The sequence below is a fragment of the Macaca mulatta genome, chromosome X, assembly GCF_049350105.2.
Source record: "Macaca mulatta isolate MMU2019108-1 chromosome X, T2T-MMU8v2.0, whole genome shotgun sequence".
Lineage (NCBI taxonomy): Eukaryota > Metazoa > Chordata > Mammalia > Primates > Cercopithecidae > Macaca > Macaca mulatta.
In genome coordinates this window covers 48,604,131-48,631,294 of record NC_133426.1, presented here as the reverse complement: position 1 = coordinate 48,631,294, position 27,164 = coordinate 48,604,131, and the positions used below count along the sequence as shown (strand labels likewise).

Below are 27,164 nucleotides of genomic sequence, written 5' to 3'. Positions count from 1 at the left end.
GGCGTGAGCCACAGTACCCACCCCAGAAACTGTGATGTTTTAAGTGGCTAAGTTTGGGGTAATTTATTATCCAGCACTAGAGAATGTCCAGTTTATTTTTCTTTGGTGGAAATAACCTGGTGTCTGGTTATTTTGGTGGTGAACTTACACACCCCTGAAATTATCTGCTCTCCTGGCTGATAGAACATACTGAGGAAAGGCTGAAGGCCAACTCAAGTCAGCTCAATGACCTGGAGCTCCAGGGGTAAAAGGATGTGTGGGAGAGGAGCCAGAGGCTGAACAGCCACAGGCACCACAGAAGCACAGTTATCCCGCTCACTTGCTCTTTGGACACCTGACAATCCCCCTAGCGTGGGGTTCATCTTTAAACCGTCGGGGAAAAACCGCTTTAAGAGGTGGCAGTCTTGGCTGGGTGCGGTGGCTCACGCCTGTAATCCCAGCACTTTGGGAGGCCGAGCCGGGTGGATCACCTGAGGTCAGGAGTTTAAGACCAGCCTGACCAACAAGGTGAAACCCTGTCTCTACTAAAATACACAAATTAACCAGGCGTGGTGGCAGGCACCTGTAGTCCCAGCTACTTAGGAGGCTGAGACAGGAGAATTCCTTGAACACAGGAGGTGGAGGTTGCAGTGAGCCGAGATCATGCCACTGCACTCCAGCCTGGGTGACAGAGCAAGACTCTGTCTCAAAAAAAAAAGAGGTGGCAGTCTCCTTAGGTGTAATCCACCAGCCTGGGTGTCTGGAGTGGGAGAAGTGGAGGACTGATTTCCTCTGGCTGCCTATTTCTTTCCCCTGCAGGGCCCTTGCTGCCCTGATCCTAGTTCCCCAGACATGTGTACCAGTGGTTTGGATGACTAATGCAATGAAGGGGGCAAACAACGACCTCCCCAAGGCAATCTAGGGGAGAGGTGAGAGCCAGAACGTCAATCTCTTTTTCCCTAACCTATCCTCTGTTTACTGCCTCTGGCCATCCGCCCATCCGCCCTTCAAAACACACACCAGTGAAAGACAGTCTTCCATTTCCCCATGGGTCTCTCATTGCTATGTTGCAATTTCTGGAACCCATGTTTCCCTCTCTAGTTTCTCCAGAGTTGGTTTCGGGCAAAGGAATCAGTAGCTTGTGCTGTCTGCCATCTTTGCAGGAACCAGAAACTCCAAGTATCCTAGACGAATAGTAGAGGTTTCTGCCTTTCAGGGTATCTGAGCCTCCTATTCACAGAAAGGACTCTTCTGTCCCTCAGAGGTCCCAAACTACCATCCACAGAATTGGCTTGTCTGGTCCTTCAAACACCTGAGCTCATTAATCACAGAATGCATCCCAGAGGGTATTAGCTGTTTACTGAAAAGAGAGACATTTCAGGACCTCAGAAGGCCAGACACTCCCATAGGTTGGATGGCCCTTTGGGGAGTCTGAGCCCATTTCCACAAAATGCACTCGTAAGACCCACACACAGTGCTTGAGCCCCCTAGACACAGAATAGTCTTGTCCTGCTCTTCAAGGGACTGGGCTCTCATCTGAGGAATAGTCAGCTTCCCCCCAATACTGGGGGTGACGGGAGCCTTTTAAGGGTCATCCCCAGGTTTGTATGGCATTCTTGGGGCAAACAGCAGAGGGAATGACTGCCCTGATGCCTCCTCATCTCTGGCAGCATTGCCTACTGCAACAGCTCAGGCCAGAGCTCAGCCCGGTTTACAGCCATACCATCTGGAACATGCCAGATCTTGTCTGACCTCTGAAGCTAAGCAGGGTCAAGCCTGGTTAGTACTTGGAAGAAGCTGGTGTGGCTAGACCGTGACCTGAGAAGCCCAGTTATTTCACCCATCCTTTGTGGATGACAGCACCTGGCCTGTGAGAGAATCCCATCCTCTGAGCATGTCAGTGGGAAAAAGGACCTTTTTTTGATCATTATCCTCCAAATAATGAAGTGAATTCTATTATGGCCTGCGTTTTATCAGTGTTTGATGTTTCTCCATATTAGTGAGATGGAGAAGGTAAATAAGTGGTTTCTATTGCTGAAATGGTTAAGACAGGTGCTGTGAGCTGGAATCCCAGTTTAGGGCCCCTAGGCATGGGCTAGGCCACAGTCCTTCAAACTGGCTCCAAAGCAAGTGACAAGAATAGGAGCCCTAGATCCTTTTGTAATTCAACAATGTGATGATTGGGCTTTCATGCTCATGTGTGAGACGTGCCTCCCTCAAACCTTGTTCACATCTGCACGGTACCTGTCTGAAGTGGAAAACAAAAAGGAGGCTGAGGCCCCTGCCCAGGGCTGCCAGCATTGGTGCATAAACATCACAGAGAGGTCAAGATCCTAGAAATGGTGACGTGAAATGCCAGGGGTGGCTGGTCCAACATTTCTAAGTAGCCCATACTTCCCTATCTCAGTAAAGAATCTTGTCCTTTTTTGAGCCAGGAACTCTCTTATCTCTCATCCAGGGTGCTGTCCTGAAAACATATTCACAGCCATAATACAGACCCTTACACGCAGATGGATGTACCAAAAAAACAGACTCAGGCCTTCCTCAAGCAGTGCCCCACCTGGGCTCACCTTCAGGAACCGATTCTCAGCATCCACTCTCCCCATCACAAGGGGGAAGCTGGAGCCTCTCTCCACCAAGTGAATTATTTCCCCTCCATCAGGTAAAGGGCCCCTGAGGACTCCATCTACAGCAAAACCCAGGGAGGAGGCAGAGAAACACACAAACCACAGTGACCTTCATGTGTGCAAAGTATAGTTGTTAAAAACAAAACAACAGAAACAGAATAAAGAGGCGTGGCCTCTGTGGGGCAGTGCCTAAGCAGAGCTCCACATACTTAGACCTGGGGAGGAAGGGATCTATGCTCCAACAGGTCTAGGGCTGGCAGGCAGGGAGGGAGGTGGGGTCTCATGTGTTGGCCCTCATGGCAAAGAATGGAGATCTGGTAGAGCCAATGGAGGGCTGGAGAAAGCCTGATCAAGATGCAGCTGTGGCCTCAGCCCCCTCCTCCGAGTCCCACACCTCTGACTGCAGGTAATCAGCAAAGAGAGCCCTGGCCCGGCGCAGGACACGCCCCAGGTGGTGTTTTCGCACGAGGCGGTCAAAGTGCATGGCCAGCTCGTTATAATCCAGCCCATTGCGCATGATGTGGTCGCGGTGCTCCAGCAGGATGGCCAGGCAGAGGAACAGCATGAATGGGTTCCCCCGGCCAAACTCCTGGGGTGGGGGCAGGCCCATTGGTGGTACAGGTGGCAGGGACTTTCCAGGGTCTTTCGGGGAGCCTACCTCTCGCATCAAGGGGGATCCTACAGCCATATCACCAGTGGGAGAGGGCTCCTGGGTGGATGGTGGAGATGAGGAAGATGGGGAATCAGGGTGGGAAAAGGAGGAGAGCAGTGGGTCTGGGGAGTTCAATAAAGGCTCAGAGAGGGACTTGGAGCTGATAAGGGCAGCTGGGTGGGGCAGCTGGACCAGAGGGTCCCTCCTGGAGCCCATGTTATCCCTGAGTTGCTGGAGGCCATCCAAGCTGGCCTGTCTCAGGAGACGCCCCCCACCACCAGGCCCCTGACTGGCTGTGGCCAGGTGGTCAACAGCATCTTCAAAGGTGCTACCTCCTCCACCAGCAGGCCTCAGCATGTGCCTCTGTCGCACGGGCCACCCCCTGTGGCCACCAAAACCAGTGTCTGCCACTTGGCTGGGGGGTCCAACCAGCTCTACCTCATGTTCAGGAGGATCAGGGGGCAGCGAACTCCAGGTGACCTCAAGCATGCGGAGGGCGTCATCAAAGGCAAACTCACGCTTGAGCTCCAGCAGCAGCCAGCGGTAACAGAAGAAGAGGTCATCAGCACCTGCCTCTTGCAGGTATTGGTAAAAGTCAGGGTCAGCGTGTCGCAGCAACAGCTTCAAGTGTGCAAACTTGGTGGCCATGGCGCGGCCATCAGGGTGGAAGTTGGCGGCCAGGCGCTTCATGATGCCACAAAAGCAAACAAAGGCATGGCCCTCATGGTCCATGACGGCAAGGATGGGTGAGGCAAGGTCACTCATGCCCTGGCAGTAGGACACCTGTGGGTGGGTAACGGCATAAGTGGTGAGCAGGTCGTGCAGCGCCCGTAGATGTGGGCCATCCTCAGGCCCCGCATAGTAGGGGTGGGCCCGGTCAGTGCGCAGTACATCCTTGAGGACTGTGCTGCGGATGAACTCCAGGTCCTCAGGGCTCGCTCGCTGGGCCCACTCGCTCTTGAGCTGCTCATACTCGCGGCTCTTGCGTTTCATGTAGTCCATCCGCTCTCGGCCTGTCAGTCCATCTGGATACACGTTCAGCAGGTACCGCCACACCACCTGGCCAGGGGTGAAAGGGATGAGGCTGGAATTCTCCAGATGAGCCACACCCAGTGTCTATCAGTCGCCACCCACCCACCCTCCTTGAGCCTCTGTCTTCCTTCTGATAAGTCTGCTAGGCCTCCAACTGCTCACCCCTCCCTAAAGAGAGCTTCGTGCCCTGGAACATCTCCACCCTCGCCCACAGCAGTGTGGCTGACTGCATGTGTCTCAGGAGCTGTTAATGAGTGCAGCAGTGATGGACCCAACAGATGACTGAGGATGCTCACCTTTCGCAGCGAGGGCTCCACACCGCCATGATAGATCCGCAGGCGCAATTCCTCGGGTCGGGAGAGTTGGCCCTCGTGGTCCAGGTACGTGTGAAACTCAGCATCGCTCAGGGGTGGCTTGAAGGGCTTGACATCTTCCCCATACGACCAGCTCAGCACTTGTTGGACCTTAGACAAGGTACGGCCCACCTATGAGAAGGAAGGAGGGATCAACTGCGTGGAATAAGGGCAGATGCCAGCCAGCATGCTGAGAACCAGGGTGCCAGGTAGGCTCTGCCCTCCAACCACAGCTGGGTCCCCAGGGTCCCTGAAAACACCTGAGTGAGGATGGACTGTGTAAAGGGCAGGGCAGCAGTCGTCAGTGATGACCGTTTCTCAGCCAGCAACACGTCGGAGCCAATGACATCTTTGGGGCTGATAATGTCCCAGTCTTCCAGCAATGGGCCTGGGCAAACAGAACAAAGTGCTATGAGAATGGGGATGATAACCCAGACCTCAGGGCCAGTTTCCTCTCCTTCTACTGAAGCTGGGCTACCTGCAGGGGAACAAACGACTCCCAGTCCCTCTTCCTGTATCATCCAAATCATGTAAAAAACAAAATCAAACCATGAACAATTCTTTTGTAGTAGATGTCTCAGGAAATGGCTGGGCAGCCTCTAATATTTTAATGATATAAAGTAATATTTATTGAGCAGTTACTATGTGCCAAGCACTAGGACAAGTGCTCAATAGCAATATAGGGAATAATAATACTAGCTAATGCTTCCATAGTGCTGTGTGCCAGGAACTATTCTGAATTCTTTGCAAATACTGACTCATGCAATAGTCACTTCAGTCCTATCGGTTGAGTACTACATTACCATGACTCTCTTTGAGGAAACAGGCATAGTCACAATAAGGTACTTGCCCAAGGCCCCTTAGCTAGTGAGTGAAAGAGTGGAAATTTGAAGTCCAGGCCCAAAGCTCAAGAGCCCAAACTCCTACTCTCATATTCTTGCCAGTCCTCCTCCCACAAACAGTGCACACTAATATTACCATTCTCATTTTACAGACGATGACAAAAAGGTTTGGAACAAACAGTAAGTGACCAAGATTCTACAGCCAGGAAATAGTAGGGCTGGGATATGAACTTCATTCACCCTAGTCCAGAGCCCAGACATACTTTAGAAATAAAATATTTGTGCAAAAGTAGAACAGGTATGCAGTACATGTTTTTTTTTTTTTTTTTTTTTTTGAGACAGAGTCTTACTCTGTAACTGAGGCTGAATGCAGTGGTGTGAATGTGGCTCACTGTAAACTCTGCCTCCTGGTTTCAAGTGATTCTCCTGCCTCAGCCTCCCAAGTAGCTGGGATTACAGGTGCCTGCCACCATGCCCAGCTAATTTTTGTATTTTTAGTAGAGACAGAGTTTCACCATGTTGGTCAGGCTGGTCTTGAATTCCTGACCTCACGTGATCCACCCGCCTCGGCCTACCCAAAGTGCTGGGATTATAGGCGTGAGCCACCGCACCTAGCCTCTTTTTTCTTTTTTTTTTGAGACGGAGTCTCACTCTGTTGCCCAGGCTGGGGTGCAGTGGTGCGATCTTGGCTCACTACAAACTCCACCTTCTGGGTTCAAGCAGTTCTTCTGCCTGAGCCTCCCGAGTAGCTGGGATTACAGGTGCCCACCACCAGGTCCAGCTAATTTTTTTTTTTTTTTTTGAGGCGGAGTTTCACTCGTCGCCCAGGCTGGAGTGCAATGATGGGATCTCGGCTCTCCACAACCTCCACCTCCTGGGTTCAAGTGATTCTCCTGCCTCAGCCTCCCGAGTAGCTGGGATTACAGGCATGTACCACCACGCCTGGTTAATTTTGTATTTTTAGTAGAGACGGGGTGTCTCCATGTTAGTCAGGCTGGTCTCGAACTCCCAACCTCAGGTGATCCGCCCGCCTCGGCCTCCCGAAGTACTGGGATTATAGGCGTCAGCCACGGCACCCGGCCTAATTTTTGTATTTTTACTAGACACAGGGTTTCACTGTGTTGTCCAGGCTGGTCTCGAACTCCTGACCTCAGGTGATCGGCCCACCTTGGCTTCCCAAAGTGCTAGGATTACAGGCATCTTTTTCTTTTTTTCTTTTTTTTTTTTTGAGACAGTCTTTCTCTGTCCCCCAAGGCTGGAGTGCAGTGGTGTGATCATAGCTTACCGTAGCCTCAAACTCCCGGGCTCAAACGATCCTCTTGCCTCAGCCTCCTGAGTAGCCGGGGCTACAGGCGTGTGCCACCATGTCTGGATGATTTTTTTTTTTTTTGGTAGTGATGGGATCTTACTATATTGCCTATGGTCTTGAACTCCTGGGCTCAAGAGATCCTCCTGCCTTGGCCTCCCAAAGTGTTGGGATTACAGGTGTGAGCCACTGCACCTGACCGTTTCTCTCTTTTTCATTTTGCCTCGCATCCTTTCTTCCCACCTCACATAAAATGTGGTGGTTGAAGCAGCAGTGGCCATCTGAGGGTAAGTTCGAGAGGATCTTCAGAGATCCTCTCCTATAGCCCTGACACCAGAGGGCTACTAAACCAACAATGGCAATGTCCAGTGGCTAACTTTTTTTTTTTTGAGGAGTCTTGTTCTGTCACCCAGGCTGGCATGCAATGGTGTGATCTTCGCTCACTGCAACCTCTGCCTCCCAGGTTCGAGCAATTCTCCTGCCTCAGCCTCCCGAGTAGCTGGGATTACAGGTGCCTGCCATCATGCCTGGCTAATTTTTTGTATTTTTAGTAGACACAGGGTTTGCCAGGCTGGTCTCAAACTCCTGACCTTGGGTGATCCACCCGTCTTGTGTGGGGAAAAGAAAGAGAGATCAGATTGTTACTGTGTCTATGCAGAAAAGGAAGACATAAGAAACTCCATTTTGATCTGTATTAAGAAAAATTGTTCTGGTTTGAGATGCTGTTAATCTGTATGTAACTTTAGCCCCAATCCTCTGCTCACAGAAACATGTGCTGTATTGAATCAAGGTTTAATGGATTTAGGGCTGTGCAGGATGTACCTTGTTAACAATATGTTTGCAGGCAGTATGTTTGGTAAAAGTCATCGCCATTCTCCATTCTCTAATACCAGGGACAAAATGCACTGCGGAAAGCCACAGGGACCTGTGCCCAAGAAAGCCTGGGTATTGTCCAAGGTTTCCCCTCACTGAGACAGCCCGAGATATGGCCTCATGGGAAAGGAAAGACCTTACATCCCGCAGCCCGACACGCATAAAGGGTCTATGCTGAGGAGTAGTGAAAGAGGGAGGCCTCTTTGCAGTTGAGATAAGAGGAAGGCTTCTGTCTCCTGCTTGTCCCTGGGAATGGAATGTCTCGGTGTAAAGCCAACCATTCGTTCTAGTCTGAGATAGGAGAAAACTGCCCTGTGGCTGGAGGCGAGATATGCTGGCAGCAATACTGCTCTGTTACTCTTTGCTACACTGAGATATTTGTGTAAAGTGAAACATAAATCTAGCCTACATGCACCTCCAGGCACAGTACCTTTCCTTGAACTTATTCATGATATAGATTCCTTTGCTCACATGTTTGCCTGCTGACCTTCTCCCCACCATCACTCTGTTGCCCTGCCACACTCCCCTTGCCAAGATAGTAAAAATAGTGATCAATAAATACTGAGGGAACTCAGAAACTGATGCTGGTGCAGGTCCTCGCATGCTGAGTGTGCAGGTCCCCTGGGCCCACTGTTCTTTCTCTATACTTTGTCTCTGTGTCTTATTTCTTTTCTCAGCCTCTTGTCTCCACCTGATGAGAAATACCCACAGGTGTGGAGGGGCAGGCCCCCTTCACCTTGGCCTCCCAAAGTGCTGGGATTACAGGCGTGAGCCACTGCACCCGGCCCAAGTGGCTAACTTTCAAACTCTCTTGTGTGAAACCAATCAACTTCTATTTGTTTAAGCCACTGTCATTTGCAAGCAAATGCCATCCCTAAACAGCATTCCCATGGAGCCCAATTCTCCCACAGAGCTGAGGGGGGAAACAAACTCTAGGCCACGTTTGCATGTCACTGCTTTTCCCTGGATGTCTTATGGGGCACTGCAAACCTAAGGGGTCCAAAGAGAGAAGGCCAAGATCCACTCTAGACATGGCCTCCTCCTCTACTCCCCATCTCAACAAACAGCATCTCTATCTGTTCAGTTGTTTAATAGACCAGAAACCTGAGAGACATCCTTGTCCCCCTCCCACTCGCTTAACTCCCAGGTCCAAACCACCGCCAAGCCCTATGGCTACTGCATGTAAAGCATTCCTCCATCCTACCTGTTCTCTCATCTCCGTCTTCTCACCCTGTCTGAGCCATCATATCTCTCACCTGAAACTGCCTCCTAACCAGTCCTCACTTCCTCTGTATTCCTCTCCAGTCTCTCCCAACAGCTGCCAGAATGGTCTTTCTAAAACATTAATTAGAGCATTAAAACACTTAACAGGTAAAATTAAGAAGGTCACACTATGAAAAATCAGTAATGGTCTGAAAGTCCGAACAGAAGAACCATTGCAAGGCGTGGAGCTAAGGTTCGATGATTTGAGTGAAAAAGTAGAGAGACCTGGATGCCAAGTCCAGGAGACCAAATATGGAAATAACAGGAAATGCAGGGGGAGAAAAGGGATCAGGTGGAGATGTCAGAATTAAACAAGTATGAAGGAAAATTTCCCTGAGATGAAGGAATGGCTCACCAAGTCTTAGATTGGATTAATTAACTAACAACACACAACAGGCCCCCCACCAACCCTATTTTTCCCCCCCCTTTTTTTTTTTGAGATGTGGTCTTGCTCTGTCACCCAGGCTGGAGTACAATGGTATGATCTCAGCTCACTGCAAGCTTCGCCTCCTTGGTTCAAGCTATTCTCCTGCCTCAGCCTCCCGAGTAGCTGGGATTCCAGGGGTGTGCCACCAAGCCCAGCTCATTTTTGTATTTTTAGTAAAGACAGGGTTTTGCCACATTGGCCAGGTTGGTCTTGAACTCCTGAGCTCAAGTGATCCACCTGCCTCGGCTTCCCAAAAGTGCTGGGATTACAGGTGTGAGCCACTGTGCCCAGCCTGAAATGCTGAAATTCTAAGAATAAAGAAAAACTCTTAGGTTGGGCTCAGTGGCTCATGCCTGTAATCCCAGCAATTTTTTTTTTTTTTCCAGGCAGAGTCTTGCTCTGTCTTCCAGGCTGGAGTGCAGTGGCGTGATCTAGGCTCACTGCAACTTCCGCCTCCCGGGTTCAAGTGATTCTCTTGTCTCAGCCTCCCGAGTAGCTGGGACTACAGGTGTGCGCCATAACACCTGGCAAAGTTTTGTATTCTTAGTAGAGATGGGGTTTCACCATGTTGGCCAGGCTGGTCTTGAACTCCTGAGCTCAAGTGATCCGCCTACCTCCGCCTCCCAAAGTGCTGGGATTCCAGGTATGAGCCACCACGCCTGGCCTAATCCCAGCACTTTGGGAGACCAAGGTGGGCGGATTGCTTGAGCCTGGGAGTTCAAAACCAGCCTGGGCAACATGATAAAACCCTGTCTCTACCCAAAAATATAAAAATTAGCTGGGCATGGTGGCGCACACCTGTAGTCCCTGCCACTCGGGAGGCTGAGGTGGGTGGCAGGATCACTTGAACCTGGGAGGCAGAAGTTGCAGTGAGCTGAGATCACATCACTGCACTCCAGCCTGGGCAACAGAGACCTTGCCTCAAAAAAAAAAAAAAAAAAAAAAAAAAAAGAAAAAGAAAAAGAAAAACTCTTGCAGCTTCCAGAGACAAAGAACGGCTGCTTACAATGGAAAGATCAGACAAGGAACAGACTTCTGCTCCACAACCCTGGAGGCAATAAGACAGTAGCTCACAGCATCTATGGAGCACTAAGAAGAAAGACCTGAGATCTAAGGGCCCCACACCCAGTCAAGACAGTAACAGATCTATTCAGCCAAAGAAAAACATTTTTGACCATTAGAGTACATCTAACCCATGCACCCTTTTGGAGGAGAACAAAGAAGTTCTCTGAGCAAATGACTCCTGCATGACTAGAAGGGCTCAAGATAGGGAGAGACAAAGGGGAAGGTAAATGGTGGAGGGCCCTAGATTTTTAATATTTATAGTTAAAATGACAAAGATAACATGATTGGGGATTTGTAATATTATATGTTACATTAGGATTCCTGAAACATAAGTGACTTAGTGTGTTAGTAAGAAAACAGAATGATAACCTGGAATTTAAAAAGAAAAAAAATTGGCTGGGTGCAGTGGCTCATGCCTGTAATCCCAGCACTTTGGGAGGCCGAGGTGGGCAAATCACTTGAGGTCAGGAGTTCGAGACCAGCCTGGCCAACATGGTGAAACCCCATCTCTACCAAATATAAACAAATTAGCTGGGTGTGGTGGCACGCTTCTGTTATCCCAGCTACTTGGGAGGCTATGGCAGGAGAATTGCTTGAACCTGGGAAGAGGAGGTTGCGGTGAGCTGAGATTGTGCCACAGCACTCCAGCCTAGGCAACAGAGCAAGACTCCATCTCAAAAAAAAAAAAAAAAAAAAAAAAAAAAAGTTGTCTAAGCAAAAGCTAGAAGTTAAGGGTTAGGGACCAGAAAACAAGTAAGAATTAGAAGTGTTCCAAAGCTCTACTTTAAAGGCCAGAAAAAGTGGGAGAGATTGGAGGAAAAAAAGTGGTCTAAAGATTTCACTGTTGGGTGGGGTGCAGTGGCTCATGACTACAATTCCAGCACTTTGGGAGGCCGAGGCGGGTGGATCACGAGGTCAGGAGATCAAGACCATCCTGGCTAACACGGTGAAACCCCCTCTCTACTAAAAATGCAAAAAATTAGTCAGGCATGGTGGCGGGCGCCTGTAGTCCCAGCTACTCGGGAGGCTGAGGCAGGAGAATGGCATGAACCCGGGAGGTGGAGGTTGCAGTGAGCCGAGACTGTGCCAGTGCAGTCCAGCCTGGGTGACAGAGAGAGACTCCATCTCGAAAAAAATAAAAAAATAAAATAAAAATTAGCCAGGCGTGATAATGTGTGCCTGTAATCCCAGCCACTCGGGAGGCTGAGGGAGGAGAATTGCTTGAACCCAGGATGCAGAGGTTGCAGTGAGCTGAGATCGTGCCATCTGTACTCCAGCCTGGGTGACAGAGCGAGACTACGTGTCAAAAAGAAAAAAAAAATTTCACTGTCAGTTGTCTTAAAAAGCATAAATTGGCCGGGCGTGGTGGCTCAAGCCTGTAATCCCAGCACTTTGGGAGGCTGAGACGGGCTGGCTAACACAGTGAAACCCCGTCTGTACTAAAAAAAATACAAAAAACTAGCCGGGCGTGGTGGCGGGCGCCTGTAGTCCCAGCTACTTGGGAGGCTGAGGCAGAAGAATGGCATAAACCCGGGAGACGGAGCTTGCAGTGAGCTGAGATCCGGCCACTGCACTCCAGCCTGGACAACAGAGCGAGACTCTGTCTCAAAAAAAAAAAAAAAAAAAAAAAAAAAGCATAAATTCTGCTATGAGGTTTTTATGAGAGGTATGAGAAACATACCTAAAACTAGGTGACACAAAAAGGTTAAAAATTAAAGAATCCTAAAGGTATATCTGGTAAACACAAACAGAAAGAAATAGTAGCCATGCGAATGTCAGAAAAAGCATCACTCAAGGCCAAAAGCATTTAACATGAAGAGACATTTTATACTGATAAACCCCCCCCTCGCATCCCACTAATAAAACAGGCAAAGAGGCCAGGCAAAAAGGCCAGGTGCAGTGGCTCACACCTGTAATCCCAGCACTTTGGGAGGCCGAGGCAGGCGGATCACAAGGTCGAGACCAGCCTGGCCAACATGGTGAAACACCATCTCTACTAAAAATACAAAAAAAATTAGCCGGGCTTGGTGGCAGGTGCCTGTAATCCCAGCTGCTTGGGTGACTGAGGTAAGGAGAATTGCTTGAACCTGGGAGGCAGGGGTTGCAGTGACCTGAGATCGTGCCACTGCACTCCAGCCTGGGCAACAGTGCGAGACTCCCTCTCAAAAAAGGGAAAAAAGGCTGGGCGCGGTAGCTCACACCTGTAATCCCAGCACTTTGGGAGGCAAGGCGGGCAGATCACAAGGTCAAGAGATTGAGACCATCCTGGCCAACATGGTGAAACCCTGTCTCTACTAAAAATACAAAAATTAGCTGGGCATGGTGGCACATGCCTGTAATCTCAGCTACTCAGGAGACTGAGACAGGAGAATTGCTTGAGCCTGGGAGGCAGAGGTTGCAGTGAGCCTGGATTGTGCCACTGCACTCCAGCCTGGCAACAGTGAGACTCTGTCTCAAAAACAAAAAGAAACAAAAACAAAACAAAACAAAAAACAAACAGGCCAAGAATGTCTACAAGCACAAACTCACCTAGTAGCAAAACCTGATCTGAAGTGACAGGAGACTATATATAGTCTTTATATAACCCACGTAGTGTGACTATGCACACATTTCCCTGAAGAAACATCCAAGTATTTCATTATGGGCTGCTGGCCCAGACCCTGCTTGTGGTATTACATAATATTTGTGATACCCACATTTCCTTATCATAAAATTGTCAGACTTCCCAAACCCTAAATTAATATATAAACTCACTGCAATGCCAGTCAGAAATTGAATGGGGGTTTTTCCTGGAGCTGGATAAAATTATTTTAAGGTTTCTATAGAAGAATTCACATTTAAGAATAGCTAAGACAGGCCGGGCACGGTGGCTCATGCCTGTAATCACAGCACTTTGGGAGGCCGAGGCGGGCGGGCAGATCACAAGGTCAGGAGATAGAGACCATCCTGGCTAACATGGTGAAACCCCATCTCCACTAAAAATACAAAAAATTAGCCGGGCGTGGTGGTGAGCGCCTGTAGTCCCAGCTACTTGGGAGGCTGAGGCGGGAGAATGGTGTGAACCCAGGATGCGGAGCTTGCAGTGAGCCGAGATTGTGCCACTGCACTCCAGCCTGGGTGACAGAGCAAGATTCCATCTCAAATAAAAAAAAAAAAAAAAGAACAGCTAAGACAAAGAACAGTGGGAGGATGGCAAAAGCTTATTAAAATTGACCACAAAACCACTGTCATAAAAATAACATGGTGTTAGCATAGCAGTAGACAAATAGAGCCTGTTGGTAGAATGCAATAGAAAGCCTAGAAATAAATCCAAGCATGTATATATGGGAACTGAATATGCAACAAATGTGGCATTTCGAATCACTGCAGAAAAGGTGATTATTTAATAAATGATGCTGGCAGGCCAGGCGCAGTGGCTCATGCCTGTACTCCCAGCACTTTGGGAGGCTGAAGCAGGTGGATCACCTGAGGTCATGAGTTCGAGACCAATCTGGCCAACATGGCAAAACCTCATCTCTACTAAAAATATAAAAATTAGCCGGGCATGGTGGCGGGCGCCTGTAATCCCAGCTATTTGGGAGGCTGAGGCAGGAGAATTGCTTGAACACAGGAGACAGAGGTTGCAGTGAGCTGAGATTGTGCAATTGCACTCCTGCCTGGGCAGTAAGAGTGAAACTTCATCTAAAAAAAAATTAAATTAAAAAAATAAATGATGCTGGCATAATTGACTATCTTGATTTTTTTAAAGCCAGTTCTGCTTGTCACAATGCTGACAGAGAAAAATATTTATATGTAAAAGAGAAAACAATAAGCATAGAAGAAAATACAGAATATTTGTATAAGCTTATGGATGGGGAACATGTTCCAAAGTAAAAGGAGAAACTCAGCCAGGCGCAGTGGCTCACGCCTGTAATCCCACCACTTTGGGAGGCCCAGGCAGGTGAATCACTTGAGGTCAGGAGTTTGATACCAGCCTGACCAACATGGTGAAACCCCATCTCTACTAAAAATACAAAAGTAGCCAGGTGTAGTGGCACATGCCTGTAATCCCAGCTACTTGGGAGGCTGAGGCAGGAAAATAACTTGAACCCAGGAAGTGGAGGTTGCAGTGAGCTGAGATTGCACCATTGCACTCCAGCCTGGGCAATAAGAGCGAAACTCTGTCCCCACGCCTGCAATAAAAAGGAGAAACTCAGAAATCATAAAGAAAAAGATAGATATGTGTATAGGTGTGCAATCAAATGTTTAATTTTGATAGGACAAAACAGATCCATCCCATAAGCAAAGCCAAAAAACAAAAGATCAACTGGGAAAAACATTTGCAGTACATATGATAGAAAGGAGGCTGGTGGCTGGGTGCGGGGGCTCCCGCCTGTAATCCAAACACTTTGAGAGGCCGAGGTGGGTGGATCACTTGAGGTCAGAAGTTTGAGACCAGCCTGGCCAACATGGCAAAACCATGTCTCTACAAAAAATACAAAAATTAGCTGGGCATGGTGGTGCACGCCTGTAGTCCCAGCTACTTGAAAGGCTGAGGCAGGAGAGCTTGAGCTCAAGACTGCAGTGAGCCATATTTGTGTCACTGAATTCCAGCCTGGGTGACAAAGAGAGTCTCAAAAAAAAAAAAAAAAAAAAAAAGATTCATACTGGAAAGGTACAAATTGGTCAAAGGTCTAGGCTTTGTAATCTCCCAACTGTAGAGGTGACAGAAACTGGCTTTTTCCCAGAAAGAGGGACTAGGCCATCCAAACAGTCCCAACATGTCTGTTGCTTTCACAGCCGTGAAAATGATCACGAGAATGCCATTAATATGTCTAATGATCGCTCCATATATTGGACACTTACATATTAATGTGTAGAATACCACTTATGTTAAACACATACCATTTGTGTGTATAGACACACAAATATGAATATACTCACATACATGGATAAATGTGTGTGTAGGGAGTGTAAATAAGTAAAGGACATGCACGGTTATACATCAAACCGATTCCCTCAGGGCAAAAAGGGTAGGGTAGGGGACTGAGATTAGGCATAGTGTTCCCAGGAGACTTCACCCTTATTTAAAATGCTTTTATTTTTAATAAGAATGTATTTACTGGGTAAAGATTAGTTTCTCTTAAAAATATGACTCTAATCAAATTCCCATCAGGATTTTAATGGAATAATAAGCTAATTTATTAAATAAAAAAACAGTAAGTAAACATGAATATTCAAGAAAAGTTTTTAAAAAGGAAAACATGAAAACATATCATAAAACTATAATGATTAAGGCTGGGTGTGATGGCTCTTGCTTATAATCCCAGCACTTCGGAAGGCTGAGGTGGGCAGATTGCTTGAGCCCAGGAGTTCAAGACCAGCCTGGGCAACATGGCAAAACCTTGTTTCTACAAAAAATACAAACATTAGTTGGGCATGGTGGCATGTGTCTGCAGTCCCAGCTACTCAGGAGGCTGACGTGGGACGATTGCTTGAGCTTGGGAGGCGGAGGCTGCAGTGAGCTGAGATTGGGCCACTGCACTCCAGCAAGGATGACAGAGTGAGACCCTGTCTCAAAAACAAAAAACAAAACAAACAAACAAAAAACTATAATGATTAAAACAACATAGAATTGGTTTAGAATTTAATAAATAGATCAAAGTAAGAGAATCAGGAATTCAGAAACAGACCCATGTATGTGCAGGAATTTGGTAAATAAGACAGAGGGCTTCTTTTTTTCTTTTCTTTTTTTTTTTTTTTTGAGATGGAGTCTAGTTCTGTCACCCAGGCTGGAGTGCAATGGCACGAGCTCGGTTCACTGCAACCTCCGCCTCCCAGGCTCAAGCGATTCTCCTGCCTCAGCCTCCCTAGTAGCTGGGATTACAGGTGCCCACTACCACGCCTGGCTAATTTTTGTATTTTTAGTAGAGACAGGGTTTCACCATATTTGGCCAGACTGGTCTTGAACTCCTGACCTCAGGTGATCCACCTGCCTTGGCCTCCCAAAGTGCTGGGATTACAGGCGTGAGCCACAGCGATAACCTTTTAAAGATGTATTCCTGCCAGACTGCTGGGTGCCTTTCTGTCTCTCTGCTTTATTGGCATTCGTCCCAGTTCTCATGCACTTGGGGTTTTCTCCACATGTTTTGTAGCCATGCAGATTTGATTTTTTTCCTGAAATAGTGCTACTGTGTCTCTTTTACAGGTGAGGAAAACAAGGCCCAAGGAATTAAGTGACTGACATAAGCACATATGGCTACTCAGTGGCAGAGGTTCCGGTATGTCTGGCTACCTATCTTTTCCTATTTGGCTTCCTGCCCATCTCTGTCACTATCTTTCCCTCTGACTCTTGTTTCTCTCTCTCCTCTCTTTTTTACAAAGCTGCCAGTTTTAACAAGTCCAAAATATTGTAGAGTTAAATGGTTAAGAACAAGGACTCTGGAGCCAGTTCAGTCAGTGCCTGGGTTCAAATCTTGCTCTTCAACTTACTGTCTGTATGGCTGGGATGAGTCCTGTCACCTCTCTGAGCCTCAGTTTCCTCATCTATAATATGGGGAAAATGATTGTCCCTACTCTATAGGATTATTTTGACAATTCAATGAAAAAATATTATGTGCACAGAATGGCCCTAAGTGTTCAATACACATTAGCTATTTATGTTATAACGACATCAATAAAGTGCCCAAATCATCCCAAATGGGCACGTGAGTTTCCTGAGGCTGGGAACCACATCTTCCACTCCACAACTATTTAAAACAATTTCAAACCTACAATAACATTAAAAGAATACCCTGAACACCCATACATACTTCATCTAGATCCTCTATTAACATTTTTTTTTGGGCCACATTTGCTTTATCTCACTCTCTCTGTATATAAACACATTATTTTTGCCAAGTTATTTGTAGACATCATGACATTTTATCCCTTCATACTTAACTGTGTTTTTCCCAAGAACAAGGATATTTTCCTTCAATAGATATGATACCACTACCACACTGCTATGGTTTGAATGTGTCCTCCCAAATTCATGTGTTGCAATGTAATTACCAATGTGATCATATTAAGAGGTGGGGGCCTTTAAGAGGTGATTAAGTCATGAGGGTAGTGCTCTCATAGATGGGATTAGGACTCTTTTTCTTATTTTTTATTTTCATTTACTTTTTTGAGATGGAGTCTCGCTCTGTCGCCCAGGCTGGAGTGCAGTGGCATGATCTCGGCTCACTGCAAGCTCCGCCTCCCGGGTTCATGCCATTCTCCTGCCTCAGCCTCCCGAGTAGCTGGGACTACAGGTGCCCACCACCACATCTGGCTATTTTTTTTGTATTTTTAGTAAAGACAGGGTTTCACTGTGTTAGCCATGGTGGTCTCGATCTGACCTCGTGATCTGCCCGCCTTGGCCTCCCAAAGTGCTGGGATTACAGGCGTGAGCCACCGCACTCGGCCTTTTTTTTTTTTTTTTGAGATGAAGTCTTGCTCTGTCGCCCAGGCTGGAGTGCGGTGGCAAGATCTTGGCTCACTGCAACCTCTGCTTTTGGGGTTCAAGCGATTCTCATGCCTCAGCTTCCCAAGTAGCTGGGATTATAGGCATGCACCACTACACCCGGCTAATTTTTGTATTTTTTTTAGAAGAGATGGGGTGTCACCATGTTGGCCAGGATGGTCTCGAACTCCTGACTTCAGGTGATCTGCCTGCCTCAGCCTCTCAAAGTGCTGGGATTACAGGTGTGAGCCACCACGCCCAGCAGATTAGGGCTCTTATAAAGATGTTGAGGGTGTGGGTTCACTCTCTTCTGTTCTTCTGTCATGTGATGATGCAGCAAGAAAGCCCTCACCAGACACACAACCTGCCTGCACCTTCATCTTGGACTTCCCAGTCTCCAAAACTGTGAGAAATAAATTTCTCTTCTTTACAAATTCCTCAGTCTGTGGTATTCTGTTATAGTAGCACAAAACGGCTAAGACACACACCCAGGAAATTTAATACTGATACAATACAATTATCTAATGTATGTTCTGTAATCAAATTTTGAGACCATGTCCTAATTTATCTGTGTGCTCGCAGGGACCAGAATAGGCAAGAGTGGAGGAACAAAGATGAGAAGAGAAAAAGTGGCTGAGAGGTCAAGGGAACAAATGAATGAGTGAGCAAGAATACAAACAAATGAATATGGGTGCAGAATGAGTGAATGAATAAGCACAACTAGCATTATTATAATATGCATTGTTACATTTTGGTATTATAACTGAAATACATAATGCTAAAGCTATACCGTTATACTACATTATAAATCTGCATTATATATAATTATTACATACATGACTAGGTTATATGTTACAATAGTATAATACAATAGAATTATCATTATTAGAGATAACACTTTCTGAGCCTTCATTATGCAGTCATGCACCATTCCAGGCATTTTATGTGAATTTCCCCTCACAATGGTTCTAAGATACAAGGCCTCGCAATGGTTCTAACATACAATTTTCTCTTTACAAGTGAAGAAATTGAGGCCTAGTGGTTGAGCCAGGATCTATAGCTAGGACACCTTGCTACCCATCCCACCATGAGGGAGTGTATTGTGAGGGGTGGCATCACCCTATGGGGTAAAGGGGTCCCAGAGCAGTGCTCCCGGGGGCACTGGGTACTCACTGTCCTCCGAGGGCCGAATATCTACACGCAATTGCAGGTAGGGTTTGGAGGCAGTGGCAAAGGCTGTGCTGAGGTCCCAGTCAGATAGGAGTGAGAGGTAAACTTCCTGTCCTAGCCGGTCCCGGCCCAGGTAGCTGATGCCAAAGTTCTTCTTCCTGGACAGGGGATATGAGGGAGCTCTCAGGGCCCCTGATGCCCTGGAGGCCTCAGGGACAGTTTCCAAAACAAGGAGGGTAATATAGAAGGTGTTGAAAACAACTTCCTACTATGTGCAAGGTACTGTGCCAAGGATTATGGGCAGCCTGAGATCAGGGCATTTATACCCACTTTGTTACACCAACACATACAAGCAGGTACATACCTGCTTGTATCTGAAGGTCACATTGGAAACTGGTAAAATGTTGGCCGGGTGCAGTGGCTCACGCCTATAATCTCCGCACTTTGGGAGGCCGAGGTGGGCGGATCACCTGAGGTCAGGAGTTCGAGACTGGTCTGGCCAACATGGTGAAACCCCTTCTGCACTAAAAATACAAAAAATTAGCTGGGTGTGTGGCAGGTGCCTGTAATCCCAGCTACTCAGGAGGCTGAGGCAGGAGAATCACTTGAACCTGGGAGGTGGAGGTTGGAGTGAGCCAAGATTGTGGCATTGCACTCCAGCCTGGGTGACAGAGCAAGACTCCATCTCAAAAAAAAAACAACCAAAAAAAATTTGGTTCCCTCTGGGGTAGATGAGGAACAGAAGTGGGAAGAAAGCAGCCTTCTTACTACATAAAAAAAAAAAAAAGCAATCTGTGTTTGTTATTTTTCACAACAAAAATGTTTATGTAAGAAACTCTAATAACAACTAAGAATTTATTATTCAGCTATACTTGTGCAACTATGTAGTTTGTTGCGTGATGCTCACCGTAACCATGGAAACATCCTAAATACCCAACAATTTTGTACTGTTTGAATTTCTTACCATGTGCATGTATTCCTCCAAAACCAGCACCACAACAAAATGACTATCACATCTGCCCCCAAAAGACACCACTTTTCAGTTATCAGATTAGCAAATTTTGCAGTTATACAGTAACCAGTGTTTGTGAGGGTGTGAGGGAAACAGGCATTTATGTGGTGCTGATGAGATCATAAACTGATAAAACCTGTCTGGAGAGCATTTTGGAAACACCCATTAAAAGTTTAAAAAGCAGGCCAGGCACGGTGACTCACGCCTGTAATTCCAGCACTTTGGGAGGCCGAGGCGGGTGGATCACAAGGTCAGGAGATGGAGATGATCCTGCCCAACACGGTGAAACCCCATCTCTATTAAAAACACAAAAATTAGCCAGGCATGGTGGCGCTACTCAGGAGGCTGAGGCAGGAGAATCGCTTGAACCCAGGAGGTGGAGGTTGCAATGAGCTGAGATCGCACCACTGCACTCCAGCCTGGGCGACAGAGTGAGACTCTGACTAAAAAAAAAAAAAAAATTAAAATGCAAATACCCTTTTTCCTGACAATACCACTGCTAGGAATTTATCCCATGACTGGATGTTTCCAAATACATTACTCCCTCTTTATCTACAGGGGATATATTCCAAGACCCCCCAGTGGATGCCTGAAACTGCAGATAGTACCAAGACCTACATATACTATGTTTTTTTTTTTTTTCATATACATACATACCTATGAAAAAGTTTAATTGATAAATTAGGCACAGTAAGAGATGAACAATAATAGAACAATTATGACAATACAGATGCTTCTTGACTATGACAGGATTATGTACCAATAAACTCATCATAAGTTCATAAGTTGGAAATACTGTAAGTTGACAATGCATTTGGCTGGGCGCAGTGCCTCACCTGTAATCCCAGCACTTTGGGAGGCTGAGACGGGCAGATTGCTTGAGCTCAGGAGTTTGAGACTGCCCTAGGCAACATGGCGAAACCCTGTCTCTACTAAATATACAAAAATTGGCCGGGTGCAGAGGCTCATGCGCCTGTAATCCCAACACTTTGGGAGGCCGAGCTGGGCAGATCCCTTGAGGTCAGGAGTTCAAGACCAGTCTGACCAATATGATGAAAATTAGCTGAGTGTGGTGGCACACACCTGTAATCCCAGCTACTCGGGAGGCTGAGGCATGAGAATCGCTTGAACCTGGGAGGCAGAGGCTGCAGTAAGCCAAGATTGGGCACTGCACTCCAACCTGGGTGACAGAGTGAGACTCTGTCTCAAAAAAAAAAGAGAAGATCAAAAAACTATCCGGGGCTGGGAGTGGTGGCTCACACCTGTAATCCTAGCACTTTGGGAGGCCGAGGCGGACAGAAAACTTGAGGTCAGGTGTTCGAGACTAGCCTGACCAACATGGTGAAACCTTGTCTCTACTAAAAATACAAAAATTAGCCAGGCATGGTGGTGCGTGCCTGTAATCCCAGCTACTTGGGAGGCTGCGGCAGGATAATCACTTGAACCCAGGAAGTGGAGGTTGCAGTGAGCCGAGATTGCGCCATTGCACTGCAGTCCAGGGGATAAGAGCAAAACTTCGTCTAAAAAAAAAAACCGTTATCCCGGCATAGTGGTGCACGCCTGTAGTCCCAGCTACTTGAGAGGCTGCGACAGGAGAATCACTTGAACCCGGGAGATGTCACTGCACTCCAGCCTGGGTGATAGTGAGACTCTGTCTCAAAAAAAAAAAGAAAAGAAAAGAAAAGAAAAAAAAAAGAAAAATGCATTTAACACACCTAACCTACCAAACATCACAGGTTAGCCTAGCCTTCGTTAAATGTGCTCAGAACACTCACATTAGCCTACAGTTGGGCAAACTCATCTAACACAGAGCCTACTTTATAATAGTGTTGAATATTTCACGTAATTTATTGAACACTGTACTGAAAGTGAAAAGCAGAATGGCTTGCAGTACAGTCTCTACCAAATGCGTATCGCTTTTGCACCATTGTAAAGTTGAAAAATCCTAAGTCCAGTTATTGTAAGTTGGGGACTATCTGTAAACTGTAATAAAAGTAATGTGAATGTGGTCTCTCTCTCTCTCAAAATAACTTATTGTATGTAATATTTGCAGACTGAGGTTGACCATGGGTAACTGAAACTGCAGAAAGCAAAACCACAGATAAAAGTAGACTGCTGTACTCCAAGACATGCATATGTGGCTGTTCACTGTGGGATTATTTGTAGTAGTAAAATAAACACAAACCCTACCAAACAAACAAAGGCTAGATAACCACTGTAGAGGTGGGTGGCCCACTGGCCAGTCCCCAGCATCTTCCCACTCACCCACTCAAATCAAAGGCTCGGATGAGGATGTGCTGCAACACGTCAAGCGAGGTGATCTGGGGATCTACAGCAAAAGAGCGGAACTCTGGCGGTAAGAAGCTCTCACATTTCTGGGGAGAGAAGACATGGGGTAGGCCACCAGGGGCCTCATCACCATGCTGAAGAGTGAGGTGCAGAGTGGTAGAAGGCAAAGTCAGAGAGGTGCCAGGGGCCAGATCAAGGCAGGTGTTCTGGACCATAGGGTCCAGTGAGGAGGAGGCTACTGCAAGGGTTCAGGCCCCCAATCCTTCTTCTATATCCCTTCAACTGTGGTTGCCAGAATCACCATATCCAGTCTGGCTCCTGTTACATCAGTCCTCTATGATGCTGTAACCAATCTAGCACATCTACCTACAACACTCTCCTGCTTAAATCTCTTCAATGGCAACCCTAGAGTCCCAGCAAGCGGGCCTATGGGGCCCCAGCCAGCCTCTCACCAGGTTTTTTGAACTTTATACTCTGGTAGTACCAAACTGTTAGAAGTTACCTTGAAACCATCCTGACTCCAGGCCATTGATTGTGCTGATCCCCTGTCTGGAACATCCCTCCCACTTTCTTCACGTGGTTCACTCCCAGCTCAATTATCTTTTTTTCTGAATGTCAAACTTCTACCTTAGAGCTTTATTACACTGAAGTGATGTGTGGACCCTCTTATCACTGCCAGTGCCACTGGTTGGTTGGAGCCACCATCATTGTTTACGGAACTATGGCAACAGCGTTCTTCCTCAGCATATACACCAAAGGCCCTTGGCGATCTGCCTCTGTCTTAGCACTCTGATTCACCTCCTACCACTCTTCCCCTCATTCTCTCCACTCCAGCAATCAGGAACCTACGGGAACATGCCAGGCCCATTCCCATCCTCTAGCCTTTGCCCTTGCTATTCCTTCTGCCTGGAATACTCTTCCCTTCTAATATGCACATGGCTAACTCCTTTTATTCGGGTCTCTGCTCCTTCAGTACCTCCTCTGGGGATTTCCCTGTACAACCTTGGCTAAAGTGACTCCCTGTTGCATAACCTTTTTCATTATTTGAGTGTCCGAAGCATCTCATTTCTTTAGTTGTCTCCACCCACGAGCCTGTCAGTTCATCAAAGTGGGAACTTGCACATGAGTGCACTCTCGACACATACGGGTTGACTGACTCCAGAGCCAGCACCTTCTCATTCCTCAGAGCCCCACCCTCAACTACTGCGGCCCCTCCTCCAGCCCATAGCCCCTCCCCTTTGTCTATAAGCTCCACCCATTTATCCCATAGACCCCCGTCTCTCCATTTTCAGTCCCACGCCCCAAGGTACGTCGCTAACGCTCCCAGGCTCTCAGGCCCTCCCTCCCCCTCGCCACCATCACTTGGCCCTCAAGCTTCGCCGCTTAGGTTTTGTCCCAAATCTCAGGTCCCGCCCTCCATTCTACGACAGCCACCGCCTCCCTCTCCCCTGGGATGCCTCGGCGCCTGGGCCGACTCACCCGCCAGCCTCACCTTGACTCGGACCCGCACCACCTCTCGCTCCTCCTCCTCAGCGGCCGCCGCCGCCTGAGCTCCCACGCCGGGCGGGGGCGCTCCGGAGCCAGACAAATCCGAAGCCCCGGAGGCTGTCGCCATCCCGCCGCCGCCCGTCTCAGGGTGACGGTTGACCGTTGCCCCCCAACCCGGCGCACACTCTACTGTACTGACGCCCGCCGCCCCACCTCGTGCCGGGGCGCAGGCGCAGAGGGCTCTGCGCGACCCTACCCCCCCACCGTCCCTCCCACCTGGCCCTGCCTGGAGGTCGCCTCTGCGCCTGCGCCTAGATGCTGTTGCCAGGAGCCCCGCCCCCAAAAGTCGGGCATTTTGCTTTATTTCAGCTAGCTTGCGGACGCCTACTGAGGCCCCGCCTCCCCCAGCCCCGTGGTTTGGTTGTTTTGACAGCCTACTTCCGGATTCATAGAGGTGTTATACTGACACCTCGTTCGCCAAGAGAAGTGGGCGGGGAAAGGAAGGGGCTGCGTGATGACGTCAGGCCCCATGCCCCGCCTCAAGTTGCCTCACGCCTCTGCTAACAGATGATGTCATCTATTTCAAATTGGCCCTCGCTTCAAATGAATCCACTGAACGGAAAAGAGATCCTTTTTTTTTTTAAGGCAGGGTCTCGCTCTGTCACCTAGGCTGTAGTGCAATGGCGCGATCACAGCTCACTGCAGCCTCAAAGTGAGCTATGATCAAGCTATCCTCCTGCCTTAGCCTCCCGAGAGCTGGGACTACAGGAGCGCGCTACCACGCACAGCCAATTTTTGTGTATCTTGTAGAGAGAGGGTTTAGTCTTGTTGCCCAGGCTAGTCTCGAACCCCTGACCTCAGGTGATCCGCCCATCTTGACCTCCCAAAGTGTTGGGATTACAGGTGTGAGCCACAGCCCCTGGTTAAAGTGTTTTAAAAAATATACTCAGCAGGGTGCAGTGGCTCACGTCTCAGCACTTTGGGAGGCCGAGGCGGGCAGATCTCTTGAGCCCAGGAGTTCTAGACAGCGAGACTCTGTCTCTTAACAAAAAATTAAACAATTAGCTGGACGTGGTGGCGCACACCTGCAGTCCCAGCTACTCGGGAGGCTGAAGCAGCAGGATAGCTGAGCCCAGGAAGTCAAGGCTGCAGTGAGCCCTGCTCACACCACTGCCCTAACCTGCACCACAGGGCAAAGCCCTGTCTCAAACAAAAATTAATAATTTACACCCTGACTTAGTAAGGTCAGACAAAAAACAGGAAAATGGTTTACACATTGTGAAAATTCATAGAGATTTTGTACACTGATGATTTTTGTACTTCCTGTATGAATGTTACACTTCATTAAATAATTTACCCCCCAAAAAAACTTTTATGCTCTTTGGAGTTCTAGCTTTTGGTTTGCCTTTGTCTGAAACTTGACGAGATCATATTTTCCCAAGTTTATACAACTAGGAGGCAAACTTCCAGGTAATTCAACTCCAGGAAGGACACTAATGCTTCTAACTGAAACCCAGGAAGAAGTTAACAATCAAGACTTCAGAAGGCAGAAAGGGAGACAGACCCAGGGAGCTCAGAAGCATATCTCTAAAGCTCTGCCATTATTGAACCAGTTCAAAGGATCCCTGGTCTTTATGTCCCTTTTCCAAGTTTCACATTCTCAGATCTTGGAGAATCACTGAATCATTGGAAGAGCCCTCTCTCCAGCTTGGTCTAGAGATTTATTTGAAACCTGACTAAAATGTTGGTACTGACTGCCAGGGACCCATTGAAAGAGAAGTGGCCAGGCTCAACTACAAACCAACCAATGGAGCCCAAATGATACCATCTGTAAAAGATCAGCTTTCTGGGGTCCCAGAGCAGGGTGGATAACGGATCTGGAAGAGCAAATGGGGAATGCCCAGCAGAGCATGCAAAAGGCTTAGCAATGTGCTGAGCACATAGTTAGTGCTCAAAACAATGAATGCAAGAAGCCAATAATAAATGAAGAAAAAATTTTAAAAATAAACTGAGTCAGGCACAGTGGCTCACACTTGTAATCTCAGCATTTTGGGAGGCCGAGGTGGGAGGATTGCTCGAGCCGGGGAGTTCGAGACCAGCCTGGGCAACACAGGAAGACCCTGTCCCTACGAAATTAAAAAAAAAAAAAAAATTAGCTGGGTGTGGGTGCGTACCTGTGCTCCTAGTGTTCGGGAGGCTGAGGTGAGAGGATTGCTTGAGCCTGGGAGGTCCAAGCTGCAATGGAGCTGTGATCACACCACTACACTCCAGCCTGGGTGACAGAGTGAGACCCTGATTCAAAAAAAAAAAAAAAAAAAAAGCCCACAACATGTTAAGGTTGGTCCTGCTCTTAAACAGTGTATGTCTACTAGATATTGGCTGAATTATTAAATATATCTTAGACTTTTCTGAGAAACTTTATGTATGGCAAAATGCAAAAAGGCAGTCTTCCCACTTAATGGCACAACATCCGTGCGGTCTGGACAAAATACAGGCTGCACTTACAAATGTTAATTTCCAACAAAGGAGTCTTGTAAGATACTAGCACTCCAACTATTGTGTCCGTGTCATATGGATGCAACCCTCAAGGTTAACTTTTTAGGCAAGTCTACAATTCTATTTTGGTGTCTTTTAAGATAACATGTTGCCTTGGTATTAATATTAGATAGATATCTCTACTTTTAGAAGGTATAAATAATGGGGATTTTCTCTGAAAGCCAGAAAAGGATTATTGGCATGTCTCTCTTGCCCCATGTGCTTAGAGTCAAAATCACCTATAGCACTGCTGGATTTTCTGATAGAGACAAGGAGTAAGAGTCTGCTTTTCATTTATCATAGGGTGGGATGTGCAAACCATTAGCCTGGAGTTTGGAATCGATCCTGAGGGCACTGGGGCAAAGGTTTAGACAGGGGTATGATGTGGTCAGATGCCTCTGTCTTGATCCTGGGGAGAGCCTTGGATGGAAAGATACTGGAAGCAAGAATATCAAAAAGGAGGTCCTTCCCATAGTTCTGGGGAGAACTTTCTTTTTTGTTTATTCATTCTTCCATTCAACAAATACAAAGTGTATGCTAGACAGTCTACATAAATTAATTCTTATAATCTGCATAAAAACCCTATGAGGTAGTATCTTAGTCCATTTTTCTATTGCTGTAACCAAATACCCAAGACTGGGTAATTTATAAAGAAATTTGGGAGGCTGAGGTGGGAGGATTGCTTTGAGGCCTGTTCAAGACCAGCCTCGGCAACATAGCAAGACCCTGTCTCTACAAAAAATTTTAAAAATTAGCTGAGCGTGGCAGTATGCCTGTAGTCCTAGC

The 27,164-nt window shown here is 47.5% G+C and overlaps 1 protein-coding gene and 1 non-coding gene across 8 annotated transcripts; one reads left to right on the top strand and one right to left on the bottom strand.

Annotated features, from left to right (window-relative positions):
• Positions 1-2,131: 2,131 nt before the first annotated feature.
• On the top strand, positions 2,132-2,233 carry LOC114675264 (small nucleolar RNA U13). The gene has a single exon (XR_003726346.1). It is a non-coding gene; the product is annotated as a small nucleolar RNA U13 (small nucleolar RNA).
• Positions 2,234-2,683: 450 nt separating this feature from the next.
• TBC1D25 (TBC1 domain family member 25) lies at positions 2,684-24,066 on the bottom strand. 7 transcript variants are annotated; one of them, XM_077987894.1, is made up of 7 exons: positions 23,848-24,039; positions 22,332-22,441; positions 20,270-20,362; positions 19,058-19,212; positions 4,904-5,031; positions 4,567-4,775; positions 2,717-4,342 (listed from the first exon to the last, which is right to left on the bottom strand). In XM_077987894.1, the coding sequence occupies exons 1-7, from the start codon at positions 23,968-23,970 to the stop codon at positions 2,956-2,958; spliced, it is 2,205 nt and encodes a 734-aa protein (XP_077844020.1). In that variant the 5' UTR covers positions 23,971-24,039; the 3' UTR covers positions 2,717-2,955.
• Between the last annotated feature and the right edge of the window lie 3,098 nt (positions 24,067-27,164).

Coding starts and splice junctions, on each gene's coding strand:
- TBC1D25 (XM_077987894.1), bottom strand. CDS start 23,970: ATGGCGACAGCCTCCGGGGCTTCGGATTTGTCTGGCTCCGGAGCGCCC. Junction 22,442..23,847: donor TGGTGCGGGTCCGAGTCAAG/GTGAGGCTGGCG, acceptor TTCTCTCCCCAG/AAATGTGAGAGCTTCTTACC. Junction 20,363..22,331: donor CGAGCCTTTGATTTGAGTGG/GTGAGTGGGAAG, acceptor TGTTTTTAATAG/AGATGGGGTTTCACCGTGTT.